This window comes from Liolophura sinensis, chromosome 11 (assembly GCF_032854445.1).
Source record: "Liolophura sinensis isolate JHLJ2023 chromosome 11, CUHK_Ljap_v2, whole genome shotgun sequence".
NCBI lineage: Eukaryota > Metazoa > Mollusca > Polyplacophora > Chitonida > Chitonidae > Liolophura > Liolophura sinensis.
Window position 1 is genome coordinate 19,951,296 of NC_088305.1, and position 14,656 is coordinate 19,965,951.

At 38.7% G+C, this 14,656-nt stretch overlaps 2 protein-coding genes across 2 annotated transcripts in view; both read right to left on the reverse strand.

Annotated features, from left to right (window-relative positions):
* Window positions 1-1,558: 1,558 nt before the first annotated feature.
* On the reverse strand, window positions 1,559-4,078 carry LOC135477868 (dual specificity protein phosphatase 19-like). Its single transcript, XM_064758074.1, has 2 exons — window positions 3,795-4,078; window positions 1,559-3,111 (listed from the first exon to the last, which is right to left on the reverse strand). Exons 1-2 carry the CDS (start codon window positions 4,027-4,029, stop codon window positions 2,711-2,713), a joined length of 636 nt encoding a protein of 211 aa, XP_064614144.1. The 5' UTR covers window positions 4,030-4,078; the 3' UTR covers window positions 1,559-2,710.
* Window positions 4,079-11,294: 7,216 nt separating this feature from the next.
* LOC135477551 (GATOR2 complex protein MIOS-A-like) overlaps window positions 11,295-14,656 on the reverse strand; it is a 30,766-nt gene continuing 27,404 nt past the window's right edge. The window contains exons 25-27 of the mRNA XM_064757696.1: window positions 14,394-14,502; window positions 13,149-13,248; window positions 11,295-12,518 (exon numbers count right to left, since the gene is read on the reverse strand). Of these exons, the coding sequence (XP_064613766.1) occupies window positions 12,428-12,518; window positions 13,149-13,248; window positions 14,394-14,502 (300 nt within the window). The 3' untranslated portion in view covers window positions 11,295-12,427. The remainder of the gene's footprint in view (window positions 12,519-13,148; window positions 13,249-14,393; window positions 14,503-14,656) is intronic.

Sequence of the window (14,656 nt, forward strand, 5' to 3'; positions counted from 1 at the left end):
CTATCTTGCTTGTTTTCCCCCGATTCTGAGAGTTCTGTTGATTGTGGAAAGGTGTTTGTTGGAAAGTAGGGTTATAGGTACTACATGTATTTTCAAATTTTCCTCTAAAGATGCACTTTTTGGGGCAAAATTTTAGGTCATTCACATTAGGGAAATTGATAGAGTTTAGAAATATTTATGGCTTGATTCATACCTGCAAGATTGAAAATTCTCAAGGTTCATGTACATACCCAGACATGTTAATGCTGTGTAATTAAATGTTATTGTATTTATTGTATACTGGTACTTGATCAGAGACAAGTGAAAATATGGGTTGATCATTTTTGTGAAGTCTAACCTTTCATAATGTCTTCAGCTTTAGAAAAGCAAGACTGAAAATTCTCAAGGTTCATGTACATACCCAGACATGTTAATGCTGTGTAATTAAATGTTATTGTATTTGTTGTATACCGGTACTTGATCAGAGACAATTGAAAATGTGGGTTGATCAGTTTTGTGAAGTGTAACCTTTCATGATGTCTTCAGCTTTAGAAAAGGAAAAGTTAACAAAAATGTCTTAAGATGTTGATGCAAGGAAATGCAATTGTTAAGGACTTGAAAAGGTCTTTTTGTTGGGTGTTGATAAAGTTGGAAATGTATCCTTTTTAAACAGATAGCGTAGTCTTGCACAGTGTCCCAATGTAATGTTATATTGTTTTCAAAATAAATCCGTCCAGTGACATCAATCATCCATTCCATGTTGCCTAGTTGTATAATTTCTTTCTTGAATATAGGTGTTTGAATATAAAGGAAAGGGTGCAATGCAGTCAAAACCCCTAGACCTTAAGAAAGTTTAGCTGTTCAAGAGAGTGCATGTTTAATGAGAAATGATCAGACGGATGACTAAACAAACTAATTAATTAGTTAGGGAACATTGAAATTAGATAGGTTCATCAACATGCCTAGGTTTATATGTGATGTATACTTTAATACTAAACTTTGATCACAAATTCAAGAGATAATCTCTTAATAAAAATAACTCAAATGACCTTGAAAAAATAGATAAAGGTACTGAAAATTAATTGGGTTCTTAATCATGACAAAGTGTAAGTTTGGTGTAAGTTTGCTGAACTTGGAATAAACTGTTTGGGAGAAACAGAATTCACAAGAAATAGACAACACCTCTAGGTGAATATTGGTCAAGATTAAGTCTGTTTTATTTATTTATTTATTTATTTGATTGTTGTTGTACGCCGTACTCAAGAATTTTTCATGTATATGACGGCAGTCAGCACCATGGTGGGAGGAAACCAGGCAGAGCCCGGGGGGAAACCCACGACCATCCACAGGTTGCTGTCAGACCTTCCCACATTGGCCGGAGAGGAAGTCAGCATGAGCTGGTCTTGAACAGCGACCGCAATGGTGAGTGCCTCTAGTCATTATGCTGCGCTACCCAACTGAGCCATGAAGGCCCCAGATTTTAAGTCTAAGGATGCTCGTTCATATCTAACACGGCCCGAAACCCCTGCAGTTTTGCCACAGAGGTATCTGGTTCTCTCAGAAGAAAAAAAGACTGGCTTCTATGAAGGTTTATTTTACTTTTTTTAGGATAAACATACAGCAGTACAAACTCACACACATCTGTAAGACACTCATAATAAATACATTAATACAAAAAACAAACAGATAAATGCATTTTAAGACGGAGATATAAAAGGCTATTACTGTTACCAATTTCCTCTCCTACGAGAAGCTCTGTAGTGGATAATGGCCCAGAATTCTTCCTGACCCAGTGTGAGTTAGAAATCTCCAGCGCACTTGTGCCACATTCTTATTTTATTAACAGCGAGACCTCCAATAAAATCGCCAACAACCATTTGATAAAATTGGATCAGTTTCTTTGCATTATGTATATCAGTCATAAAGACTTAATCTCCATGTTGCATCAATGCAACACATGTATGCCAAGAATAATATCACAAAAACTGTCCGACAGCAACACCCCAAGAAATGGAACCCTGAATATCACCCATGCAATGTCAAAGCATGCCTATGTTGGTTTAGTACCTGAACAGTGTGAACTCTCCAGAAGAAAAATGACAGCCTACAAGTACAAAATCTTTTTTCAAACAATCCCATGGTGAAGCCGTGCCGATATTTGAACCAATGACTCTTGGAACCATAGCTTGAGCTTCTTCCATCAGATAAACCGGACATTCCATGGCTCATATTTATTAAGGAAATTAAGACTCAAGTCCTAAATTTCGAGTGCTTGAAAACTTAAACTCAGAACATGAAAGAACTCAAAAAGCAATTGGTACACGGTTCTGCAGTAAAGAATTGGAGTACAAATTTTAAACTTCGTAGAGCAAACAATCGAGGCTGTATTTGGATTTTTGACGTTGATAACTATGGGCCATGTTGATCCTTTTGAAAATACTGCAATTCTTCAACCTTTTCGCATGTCTGGAAGGTGTTAATTTAAGGATATTGTGATGACGCTCTTCTGTGTAGACTTATACTTCCTGCGATGCCCAGAAGTTGGCCAACCCAACCTATGCAGATTTGACACAAAAGACAAGTTCAAAGGGTCCATAAAGCCCACTGAAAGTTGCTCTTTGACATGCAAAAAAGTTGAGGAATTAAGGTAGCCACAGTGACTATATTCAGCCTTGATTAAAAAAAAAAAACAAATGACATCCTCATCACGATCTAATATCACCATACATGATCACTGCTGTTTGGTGTTCAGCAATTCCCCAAAATATTCCAGCTGCGCCATAAAGCCCGCATTTGGGCACACGGCTGGCCTTAGCTCACGGAGATACTTAAAAGCCTCTTTATGGGAGTAATGAGCTGTTTTCATGAGGTACGCTATAACAATGGTGGCTGATCTGGAGACCCCTGCATTGCAGTGCACCAAAACACACCCGGTAGCTCTTGCTTCCTCGATGAACTGGAAGGCCTGGTCAAAACAGACCATGATGTTGGTCTCCGGGATGTCCAGCAGCTGAATGTCCATGTATTTGAACAGGTCGGGGTAGATGTTGTCCACATAAGTGGCGACATTTAAAATATGTGTGACGCCATATTTTCTCAGTAGTTCCAGATTGTGCGCAACATCCTGCGAGCCTGAAAGAACAGGCAAGAGACACGGCTTTACTTTCAATTTTAGCCGTCTTCAATTTTTATCACAACTCCTCCTGGTAAAATGGAAAGTTTCAGCACCAAAAGTGATAATTTAAGACATTTATTAAAATAAAATAAAATAATTACTGTCCTTTACTTTTAGGTCACCTAATATACATGTACCACACAACCTTTAGAAACGTTGAATGCCTGCCATAAACCAAACCAGTTCTGTATGGTTTGTACACCTTGCCATGAAAACGTCATGTATAGGAGTATTACATCTTTTAGATACAACCACAGACCGTCATACTGATCCAACACGCCTGTCCATTCTACTACATGCGTACTGTATGCTTACAGAAAGACAAGATTGGAAACAAAGTTTCACCGATTTTGGAAATAAACTATTTCTCCCCTAATTTTACACTCCTCTTTTTACACATGATGTCATGTGAGTCTCATTCCACCAATAGTTTTTCAGAAATATCCACAATGTGGACATAATCAATTTGGATGTTGATTAGTGCTTAGTCTGGAAACAGAGCCATTGTTTTCTGATTACTGCATCCCATAATACCCCTTAATACCTCATGTTTTGTGAATGACATAGATTGATATGTTTTGTATTCAACCATTGTAATACCTTGACATTGTACATGTATTTATGACCTTCAAATACCCACCCATTATCAAGCCCGGCAGGACCTCAGCCACCTGGAGGTCTTCTCGTACATCTCCCACATACCCCAGAATGCCTTGTGACACAAGGTGTGAGGTCCTACGTCCATGTGTGTCTACCTTCTCCAGTAAGCGTCTGCCATCCACCGTTGTTACGCTAGTCTCCGTCTTCTTAAGCTTTGATTTATCAAAAGTTTGCAGGGATGCAAACAGCCCAGAGCAAACTTTGTCATCTGCCATGATATCGCATGGCCAGTGTTAATGGTAAACTATGTGGCAGATGCACCTGGCACAATATAATTAAAAGAGAAGGCAATTAACAAACAATATAACCTGAGTTGTTCAGAAAAAGGGTTGAAAACAGTATACGGTCAAAGTTTTTTTTTTCTTACTTGCTTCAAAATCTATAACCCAACTTCTACCCAATCCCACCCTGTCTCGTCCATACCAGCGTGAACTCGTGGGACTCCTGAAATGCCGACTCGGCTAGTTACATGTAGGCTTACCTCCCTAAGTTCCTTGTCTCTGGACAGCTGCCATAACATAACATGGGATTAGTTTTGGACAGCTGCCATAACATAACATGGGATTAGTTCTGGACAGCTGCCATGCTATAACATGGGATTAGTTTTGGACAGCTGCCATGCCATAACATGGGATAAGTTTTGGACAGCTGCCATGCCATAACATGGGATAAGTTTTGGACAGCTGCCATGCCATAACATGGGATAAGTTTTGGACAGCTGCCATGCCATAACATGGGATTAGTTTTGGACAGCTGGATGGAAAGCTGAATTCAAAGTTTTCTTTTTAAAAAAGGGAGTCAGAATGTCGCTCAAGTGGTCCCATCCAAGAAGCCATCACTGTAGCGTAGCTTACAGCATCGTTTAACGTACTATAGTCGGTTGTGTTGTTGTTGTTGTTGTTATGTCACACGCTTGGCTGTAAACTTCGAAATATCCACAAAACATTGTAACAATTTAGATTCTTCGATCGCGATGCTTTCGCAGCGGGGATATATGATGACAACATACAGTGCCATTACTTACGGACAGCTGTTCTATACCAGATTGTCACTCGAAATGCACTGACAGAAAATCGGCGACTGAAAACCCAGCAAAATAATAACAGATATGACAGATAGGCGACCTCTGCCGGGGAAATCCCCGAACTAGCTTTTGGTACTGGGTATCCCCGAACTAACTGTATCAGCCAAGGATCTCGGCTGTGATCTTTTAATATGAGGTTAGGCGTAGTTCGCTAAGGGTGGCTAGCGGTCCCCGCGTATCAGTATATACAGGCCACTCTTAGAGCGAGGTCTCGGGCTATAACTGAATAAACCTGGGGGCTTACCCAAAACTGTAGAAAATTCTATTACTAAAACACGTACAAATCCAAGTAAACGTGCACACGTGATTTTGTGTTGTAAGTTGACACCACAGGGTTTCACTCCTAATGTGGTTTTATGAGCACACATAGACCGAGTTTGACATACCGGTACAAAATAAAAGGAAAAGCAAAAAACGAAACTCTGGCCAACATACAGCTCTCAGGTCGGAGTACTTTCATGATAGTTAAAGGAGTTGCCCGCTTGGTCACAGCGAAGAGAAATCTAGTCACAGCCAGTGATATCTTTGCTATATGTGTGGTATAAGGTAATAAATCGCCCAGTGCTCTCATCTTCCAGTCAGCAAGGTTCATTCTACCCTCTAAGCCTCGTTATCATTAGATGAGGGCCCTCCATGGCTCAGTTGGTCAGCGCGCTAGCGCAGCCTGATGACCCAGCAGTCTCTCTCCAATGTGGTCGCTATGAGTTCAAGCCCAGCTCATGCTGGCTTCCTCTCCGGCCGAACGTGGGAAGGTCTGCCAGCAACCTGCGGATGGTTGTGGGTTTCCCCTGGGCTCTGCCCGGTTTTCACCCACCATAATGCTGGCTGCCGTCATATAAGTGGAATATTCTTGAGTAGGGTGTAAAACCAATCAAATAAATAAAGTAAATGAATCATAAGATGATGTCGGACATCGCTAGTTTGATTGAATGAAGTTCGCTTGGAATGGGCGGAAACTTTTTAGCCTAACTATAGACATAGGCCTACATGTGCTGTATGTACTGTAGTTTGGGCCCCTGTTTAATTACCAGTTGGCCTAGTTCTACTTAACTGGTACCAGCTTAAAGCTTCAGCAGAGGAATCAGCTGTGGTCTACTGGTTAGAGGTTCTTAATTTGCACTTCAAGGTGGTGGTTCAAAACCGGCATTGGACAGAGAATTTGTGAATTCATACCCTGCTTTTGTTGCTAGCATAGAGTCTTGATAAGAGTAAGCAGTGTGAAGCACTTGGTAGCTGTGATGTACTTGTATTATTACATGTAAGAATTACCCGTATATCGTATGACATCAACAAGTCTGGTCGCATGCGAGACTAATAAAGGCTGCGCTTGTGTACAATAGTCATCCGCCATCATCGTCACTGGTTGTATGTTACTGTAGCCATTCAGTTTAACCAAGCCAGTTTAATGATCGATGGACACTGCTTGTCATCAACCAATATGGTGGGTATATCACGTGATAAAGTTTGCGAGTAACTTGCCAAAGCTAATGGCTTACACCAACCACTCCAGTTTCCTTCAACCATACATCTGACCTACATGTATCTCAAAAGTGAAAAATTCTTGAACATGGTGTTAAGCAACAATGAAATAAATAAATAAAACTTCAGTGTTACAAGACACATTGACTCCAACATTTTAATTTATTTCATAAAAAAAAATTAAGCATACATGTACTCAGAATCTTGTGAAAAGTAACAAAAACACCAGTTTTTCGAACAAAAATTAAATTTAAGTGTGTTGAAACATACACATAAATGAGGCAATGACTGATGATATTAGGCAATGACTGATGATATTATTGCATAATAAAGCTGATGATATAGAGGGATCTCATGACCTATAATTAAGGCAGCCATATTGAATCAATGTTGCTGTACAACCTACGTTATAGAACGGCTGGCGAACTATTCTTCTAATAACGCCATGACGTTAAGTGAAAACCCGATGCCTTAAATTGCAGGACAAGGCTTAGGCCTACCGTTCATGCCAGTGGGTTGGATTTAGTCTACTATATCTTACTCTACCAAACCACTGCAATACATGTACAGGCCGACCAACAGAGAACCTGCACTGAGAGGTTGGATTCCAACCCATTTTTGTACAGGCCCATGTGATTGGTCAAATACAGACAAACTCTGTAAAAAGCTGCAGGAATGGACAAATTTGATACCATTTGCATCACTGATCAGAGGTGAACTGCTATTGACATTCTGAAAGAAAAGTATCTTATTTGTAGGTTTTGTTTGAATTTTTGACTTAAGTCTTAAGGTATTTGATAAATGCCAACCTAGGGCTCAACATTATTAAGCAAGTTAAAGTTAAGACATACATTTCAAGTGCTTAAAAAGCCAACTCCAAAGCTCGATCAGAAGGCAACAACCGAGGCAACATACCTATAGCATTAGTGACCTCTGATTGGCTTAATTTCTGTCACATGACTCTCAGATGATTTTCTACTCTCCTGTATACTAACAGGCTCACACATGGGTACCTAAACCATAAACCTTGAAACTTTACATGGACTCAAGCACAGTACGGGAAAACTTACAAAAACAAAAATAAATGTTTTGTACAGACATAAATAATGGTTATACCCTAATTCTTCTAATTTGGGGGACATCTGGTCTGCTCTTTTTAGCCAATATACATCAAATTGAAGCAGGAACATTTAGTTTCTTTTTCTTTTTTTTTCACACAGTTAGACCATCTAACGAACAACATATTCATATCTGTACTCTTCCAAAAACACTTGGGGAGAAATATAATTCTTTGCTTTTAGCATTAACGTGAACTAATATCCGTCCTAAAAATTAGAAGAATTAGGGACACATACTTTTGTTTGCTGCCAGTATAACCCTTTCTGCGTTCGCACCCCTATCTGGCCTTATACAGACTGGAGCTTGTTCATTCTAGGTGAGGAAATGTAAGAGATCAAAAAATAAATTAAAATTACATTCTAAACATTACAACACAGATGCATATCAATGATTTACACACCAAAATACACCATATACTCAGGATTTACTTTATGCCTGGAAGAACACAAACATTTAATGTAGGCCTACTGTAATTCACATGTCTGTCAGGTGTTTATTCAAGCATATTCTGTGTTGACTGATAAAATTATTTTGTGTGAAGCTCTGACATTGGCCAATCCAACCAATGTAGTTTTGTCTCCAAAGTTAAATTTAAAATGTGCACACATTTCACTTAAAGCTGCTCTTTTGTATGTGAAAGGGTTGGGGAATTGGGGAAAATGGTGCTAAGGTAATGGTTACATTTATTTATTTAATTATTTATTTATTTAAAAGTGTATTTATTTAAAACACTTTACTGCAGAATTTTTCAATTTTACCAATTGGTGACTGGCTACATGCATGGACAGACGCAACACCAATCTACATTTTACCGGCAGAATGAATATTTTTCAGTGTCGGAAATTGTTTTCAACTGTTTGTGTTTAAGACATATGTAGGTGATTGGAAAGCCATGAAAAACAGACTCAGGAAAAAATCCTAAAGATGCAACAAAATAAAAAGGTGGAATTTCAATTTTAGTTTAATTCCATTTGGTAGTGTTAGCTCGCCAATAAAACACAAAATAAAACTGTCTCACATTAACTAAATGAGCTGTATCATACTTTAAAGGGAACGGCAGCATAAAAATGAAGTGTGCCTGAAGAGAAGGGTTAATGAACACTGTCTCTAAAAATATGTTTACCATGTTTTCTTAATCTGTAAGGTTTGTGGGCCATACTGCTACTGGTAATTGACGTCACATCACCTAATTTCTGTATATTTACCTACAGGCAAATTTTTATAACAATGTTATTTTTGTATTCTTTTCCTCTTGGGTAATAGAGCTATTCGAACATTATTGGCTGTGCCTGGCATGGGAAAAACTGCTTCAGTACCTAAGCACCAGCAATATGGTTTGTAACACCCAACACAGAATTCAAACATTTGAATGCATTTAAGTACCCTAAAAAAACATAACCAAATGAAAGTGTTTTTACGCATAGTTTTCAGTGATCTCTCTCATGAGCCTTGCTTTATCTATTAGCTATCTTCTACTTTCAAGTGAAAGAAAGCTAAACTATGAAGTAAGGTTCATCATACAGACAACTGGAAACTATGTGTAAAAATACTATCATTTATTTTTTCAGATTTTTTTGAAATGTTGAAAGGCACTCAAATATTTGAAAACTACAGTGGGCTCAGAACTCTGATGTCACATCACCTTTCTTCCCTCATCTTCACCAGAAAGAAGAAATTTTTGGGAACATTATTTCAGTAATCTTTTGCTCATAGGCAAAAAGAGTTTTTTCAACATTCAGAGTTGTGATTGGAGCTGAATAAACTTCCTGTGACGTCAGAGTTCCTAACCTCTAATAGTATGGTCCATAAAGCCCACTTTAGAATTCTAATGTTGGAGCGCACTTAACTCTTTTCACAAAAATCTAAAAAAAAAATAAATAAAAGTATATTTATACATAGTTCTAAGTGGTCTATTCAGTGATGCCTACTTTGATTTTTAGAGGTCTTTTCCTGTAACTATCACGGACAAAATAACTCAATGATTTCACAGCATCACGGAGATCAATACAGTAAGTATTGAAAGAAGAGAACAATTTCCTCTGTTTCAACTCGCGCAGAAAGTTACTGGACTCAATCCCCAAAGCTGTCCCAGTGCTGCCTCAAGCACGCTTCGTAGGATGGGCCCCTGAAATGCTTTGTTGATTCCATACTAAGAGAGGTATGTGCACTGCAAAAGTGCTGGATAGTTTGCAGCCAAACTATCAGATAACATCAACTATATATCCAGCTTACAGTAGCTTATCGACTTTCCACAAAGAGTGCGAAGGATTAACTACAAGTGTAGTGCTTAATTCAGGAAATCTGCACCCATCTATGCCTTAGAGCAACTAACTTTTTGTTCAGTTCACACATACAAATTTTCACTTGTGTACAAGTCTTCGAAAATACAAATAATGGAATAAGTAAATTGTTTGGTAAATTCAAAATACAAAAAAACACCTTAGAATGTGAATTTATGTAGTTTTTTTTTTTACAAAGTACCTGTCATGGAATTCAATGCCTATGTCTTCCAGCTTTGACAAAGAGCATAATAGGAGACCATTGAATTACCTCCCTTGAAGTCACTCTCCCATATAAAAAGGAGTGCGATGTGGACCAACGGCCAATGGGATATTTTGGAAGTTGAAGTGGCACCTATATGTGAGATGTGGACCTACAGTTGAATGTTCCCCTCTAAATAATGCCACAAAACCAATGACTTTATATATCAGACAGCACAGTTTGAAGAACACAGCCAGGAAAATGGCATGGTGAGTGGTTTTGGTAGGGAAACGGCAAAGAGATCAATATTTTCAACAGACTGATGTTCCGGTATGAATATTTTTGTCCTTTATTTTTTGTTTTTTAACTTTTTAAACAGGCGTGTACACTGGAAATATGACATCGTGAGTTGCCTTGTATACACTGTCCAGGAAAGGCTGCTTTAAAAGCATGTTGCTTCTTCAATGGGACCACTTGGGTGATATTCAAACATGTTTTAGAAAATTCTTTTTACCACTGCTTTTATTGGTTTTATACCAGATCAGAAAAAACCTTGACTTCATCCAAGATTTGTCAACATTTTCTGCAACCCTTAGTGGTTGCTACCATGGATCTTCACTTATGGAACATCCAGAGTGCAAGAAGATAAGACTGTTGGAAGATAACCAATGGACTGCATGCTTCACAATGTCTCATCTCTGATATCCACACTTTCACTTTCACTACTGTCGCGTAATACGACATAGCTGCTATCTTGTGGCACAAGACAAAGAATGGACTGTGCGCGTCTACACAAAATGATGCTCACAAAAAACGTGAAACTGTAAATCCTGTAGTCACAATAGATGTTAGAATTCGTTAGAAGCTTTTCACAATGCCAGGGTGGCATTATTTTTTACTAAATGGGAAAGAAACATTAAAAAATGAAAAACCTTAGTAGAAAGACCAGAAAAAATATATCTGAAATTCCCTTCAATTGAAAAAAATTTTCATTGAATTAAATTCAGATAAATCTAAGTAGGTTGACCTTTACGAACCTTAATCGCAATGAAGGTCATTGATGACGCCACATCTACATGTACTGTTCTCTATCCCCCCCCCCCAAAATGTACTTTTCGGATTACATTAGTAACCTTAGTAAGAATTTTATTCCGTTCTGAACATGGAACAGTTGTTGGGAAAACCTGTGTGATGTCAACGACGACATCAATATGGTCCATAAAGCCCATCTTACAATTAAAAAAAAAAAACAGGCTGCATTTGATTTGGTGAAACAAAAAAAGTCTGAAAACAACTTTAAGTACTTTCCGATATGATCTTTCAAATGATAACTGTATACACCTGAAGTTCGGTAAAAAACAAAGAATGAACTGTGCGCGTCTACACAGAATGATGCTCACAAGAAACGTGAAACTGTAAATCCTGTAGTCACAATAGATGTTAGAATTCGTTAGAAGCTTTTCACAATGCCAGGGTAGCATTATTTTTTACTAAATGGGAAAGAAACATTAAAAAAATGAAAAATGCATGTAGTATTTAGTATGGCTGTTTGTGGCAACACTTTAGTCTTTCTGATAACAAATTAATCAAACTTCATAAACAAACTCCTCAGTCAGAATCAAGCAAAATGTGTCACTTGAAAAATGCTAAACTTTAGGTGAAATACAATACTTCATTTTTAATGTTTTCTCCCTTTAACCAGGTTGTCATGACAACAACAAGACTGGGGTTCTTTCTGATGGCCTCTATATGTGTTGGTAAGCTAAGCATGTTTATAGATAAAATGTAGGAATTCTCATATGTCACATGGAATTTCACATGTTTTGTCAAGCAGTTTGCAACATCATATTTGCATACATGTCTGGAGGATGCCACTTCACCTCTGCTTCTGAGTTCCACCATGTTGTCTGCATCACTGTCTGATTTGCATACACATACACATGTATCTTGTCAGAGACTGCAGAACCTCCAATTTCATCTTTGCTCTGAAGCACGACCACTGATGTCTGCATTATGATCAGATTTGCAAATCTCCCGAGATTGCTGTTTCACCTCTGCTCTGAAGCATAGCCATGATGTCTGTGCTAGGATCAGATTTGTGTATCTCTCCAGAGATTGCAGGTTCACCTCTGTTCTCAAGCACAACCATTGATGTCCTGTGCTAGGATCAGATTTGTGTATCTCTCCAGAGATTGCAGGTTCACCTCTGTTCTCAAGCACAACCATTGTTGTCCTATGCTAAAGTCAGATTTGTGCATCTCTCCAGAGATTGCAGGTTCACCTCTGTTCTCATGCACAACCATTGATGTCCTGTGCTAGGATCAGATTTGTGTATCTCTCCAGAGATTGCAGGTTCACCTCTGTTCTCAAGCACAACCATTGATGTCCTGTGCTAGGATCAGTTTAATTGCAGCTTCACCTCTGTTTGTAGCACGGCCATGTTGTCTGGGTCAGGAATGAGCCTCGTTCATCAGCCGGCCTATGGAGTCTAACATCATACATTTACAGTTGCAGCCTGTCACAGGACACTCCATGTTGTCCCTGACAAAGAAATGTCAAACAAAATCAAAATAAGTACATGCCTACAGAATATGTGCTTTGAGGCCATCTTGTATGCGAAGACCTGTGTAAAAGTAGTGCACCATAAAACATCGCGGATCAGTCCACTGATTTCAGTCTGCGGCTTCAGCGTACAACCTTCGCAAGGATACCCTAAATGACCTGGCATTTCGTCCATGGCTAAGTGGCTCATTTTTCCATGTTGTACTGACTTTATAAAAGTGTTTTGAGGTTTGTTTGACAGGCAGGATGAAATCCTAGTGTCAAAATAAAGTTTCAGCATAAAAAAGTAATAGTTTGTAACATTTATTTGCCTCCAAGAATGCACTTGGGGCTGAGTCTATATATAGGCCTACACCTGATCTTTATACTGCTACAGTCATCCTGATTAGCCTCAGACATTACTTTTAAAAAATCACCAAATGATGACAAAAAAATATGTATAAACAAGCGTTGTCATTGCAAGACGGCAAATGTCCCGGAAATAAAAAAATAAAAAAACTGATTTTCTTTCTTTATATCTGCATTATTTGCTTAAACACTGTACACTGCACCATTAAGATTCATGAAACCTTTCATGCACATTTCATCTAAACTCCTAGCTGCTCTCACCTGAACCATTCAAGGATGTGACTTGCGTGGCCGCCATGGCGACAGGTCTGGCACCAGGTGAACCAGGTGTTGAACAGCGTTAGCTTGGCAGGTAGGTTATCTGCAGCCACCCCAAAAAATTAACAAAACAAAAAAAAAACAAAACAAAACTACTTTATTACTGAATTACTCTACAAAGAACAACAGTAAACACTGCATTAACTTGTATTAAAATGCAGCCTACACTTTTAATACACTGTAACCCACAGGTTGATTTTTTTTATACAAATCCAAACTCCCTCTTCAGACAGTGATAACTTGGTTACGAACTCCTGGAAAAGAACCCCAAAATTCTGTCCTCACAGACCTGTCAAGTTTCATAAAAATCCAATGATAACTTCAGTGTTGGCAAGGTTTCATTTCAATAAAGTTTCCACTTATACCATGGCAGTCAGGCTTGTGAGTGGAGGAAACAGAAGGGCCCTGAGTTCATCAACTCCCCTTCATGTACATGTACCCGATACAGCTGTAGCAGAAACGTCAAATATGAACACTTGACCTTATTGGTCAAGAACTGAACAGTCACATCCATCATGTCCATTGCTAAGTTAACTGTCTGAGCCAGAGCTTTAACCATCTGAGCCAGCACGTCAATCATTTCAGCCACTACTTCAATCATCTGAGCTAGCACTTCAATCATTTCAGCCAGTATTTCAATCATCTGAGCTAGCACTTCAATCATTTCAGCCAGTACTTCAATCATCTGAGCTAGCTCTTCAATCATTTCAGCCAGTACTTCAATCATCTGAGCTAGCTCTTCAATCATTTCAGCCAGTACTTCACTCATCTGAGCTAGCTCTTCAATCATTTCAGCCAGTACTTCAATCATCTGAGCTAGCACTTCAATCATTTCAGCAAGTATTTCAATCATCTGAGCTAGAACTTCAATCATTTCAGCCAGTACTTCAATCATCTGAGCTAGCACTTCAATCATTTCAGCCAGCACTTGAATCATCTGAGCTAGCACTTTAATCATCTCAGCCACTACTTCAATCACCTGAGCTAGCACTTCAATCATTTCAGCAAGTATTTCAATCACACTTTAACCATCTGAGCAGGTAATTTCGCCATGTGAGACAGCACTTTAACTGTTTAAACCATCACTATAATCATCTGAGCCCTCACTTAAACAATCTAGACCAGAGCTTTCACTGTCTCAGCCAACAAGATAATCTAACCTCACGGTCATTATGGTATACCACTTACCTGTTTTGTTCGGCTGGTTCTGTCTCTGTGTGCCCGAGGCTGTGCCCATGTGCATCAGACAGAGGGCACAACGAGGCAGGGGTTTTCTACAGCCAGGACAGCTGGATATCTGGCAAATGAAAGGTGTGTTACAACATGTACTTGTAACAACATATACTTGCAACAACATGTACTTTTAACAATATTACTAAACATTCAATGCTGAGATACAAATGTATGGGATTTTTTCCCACAGTATTTATATGTGTGTGTGCTTTGGGGTT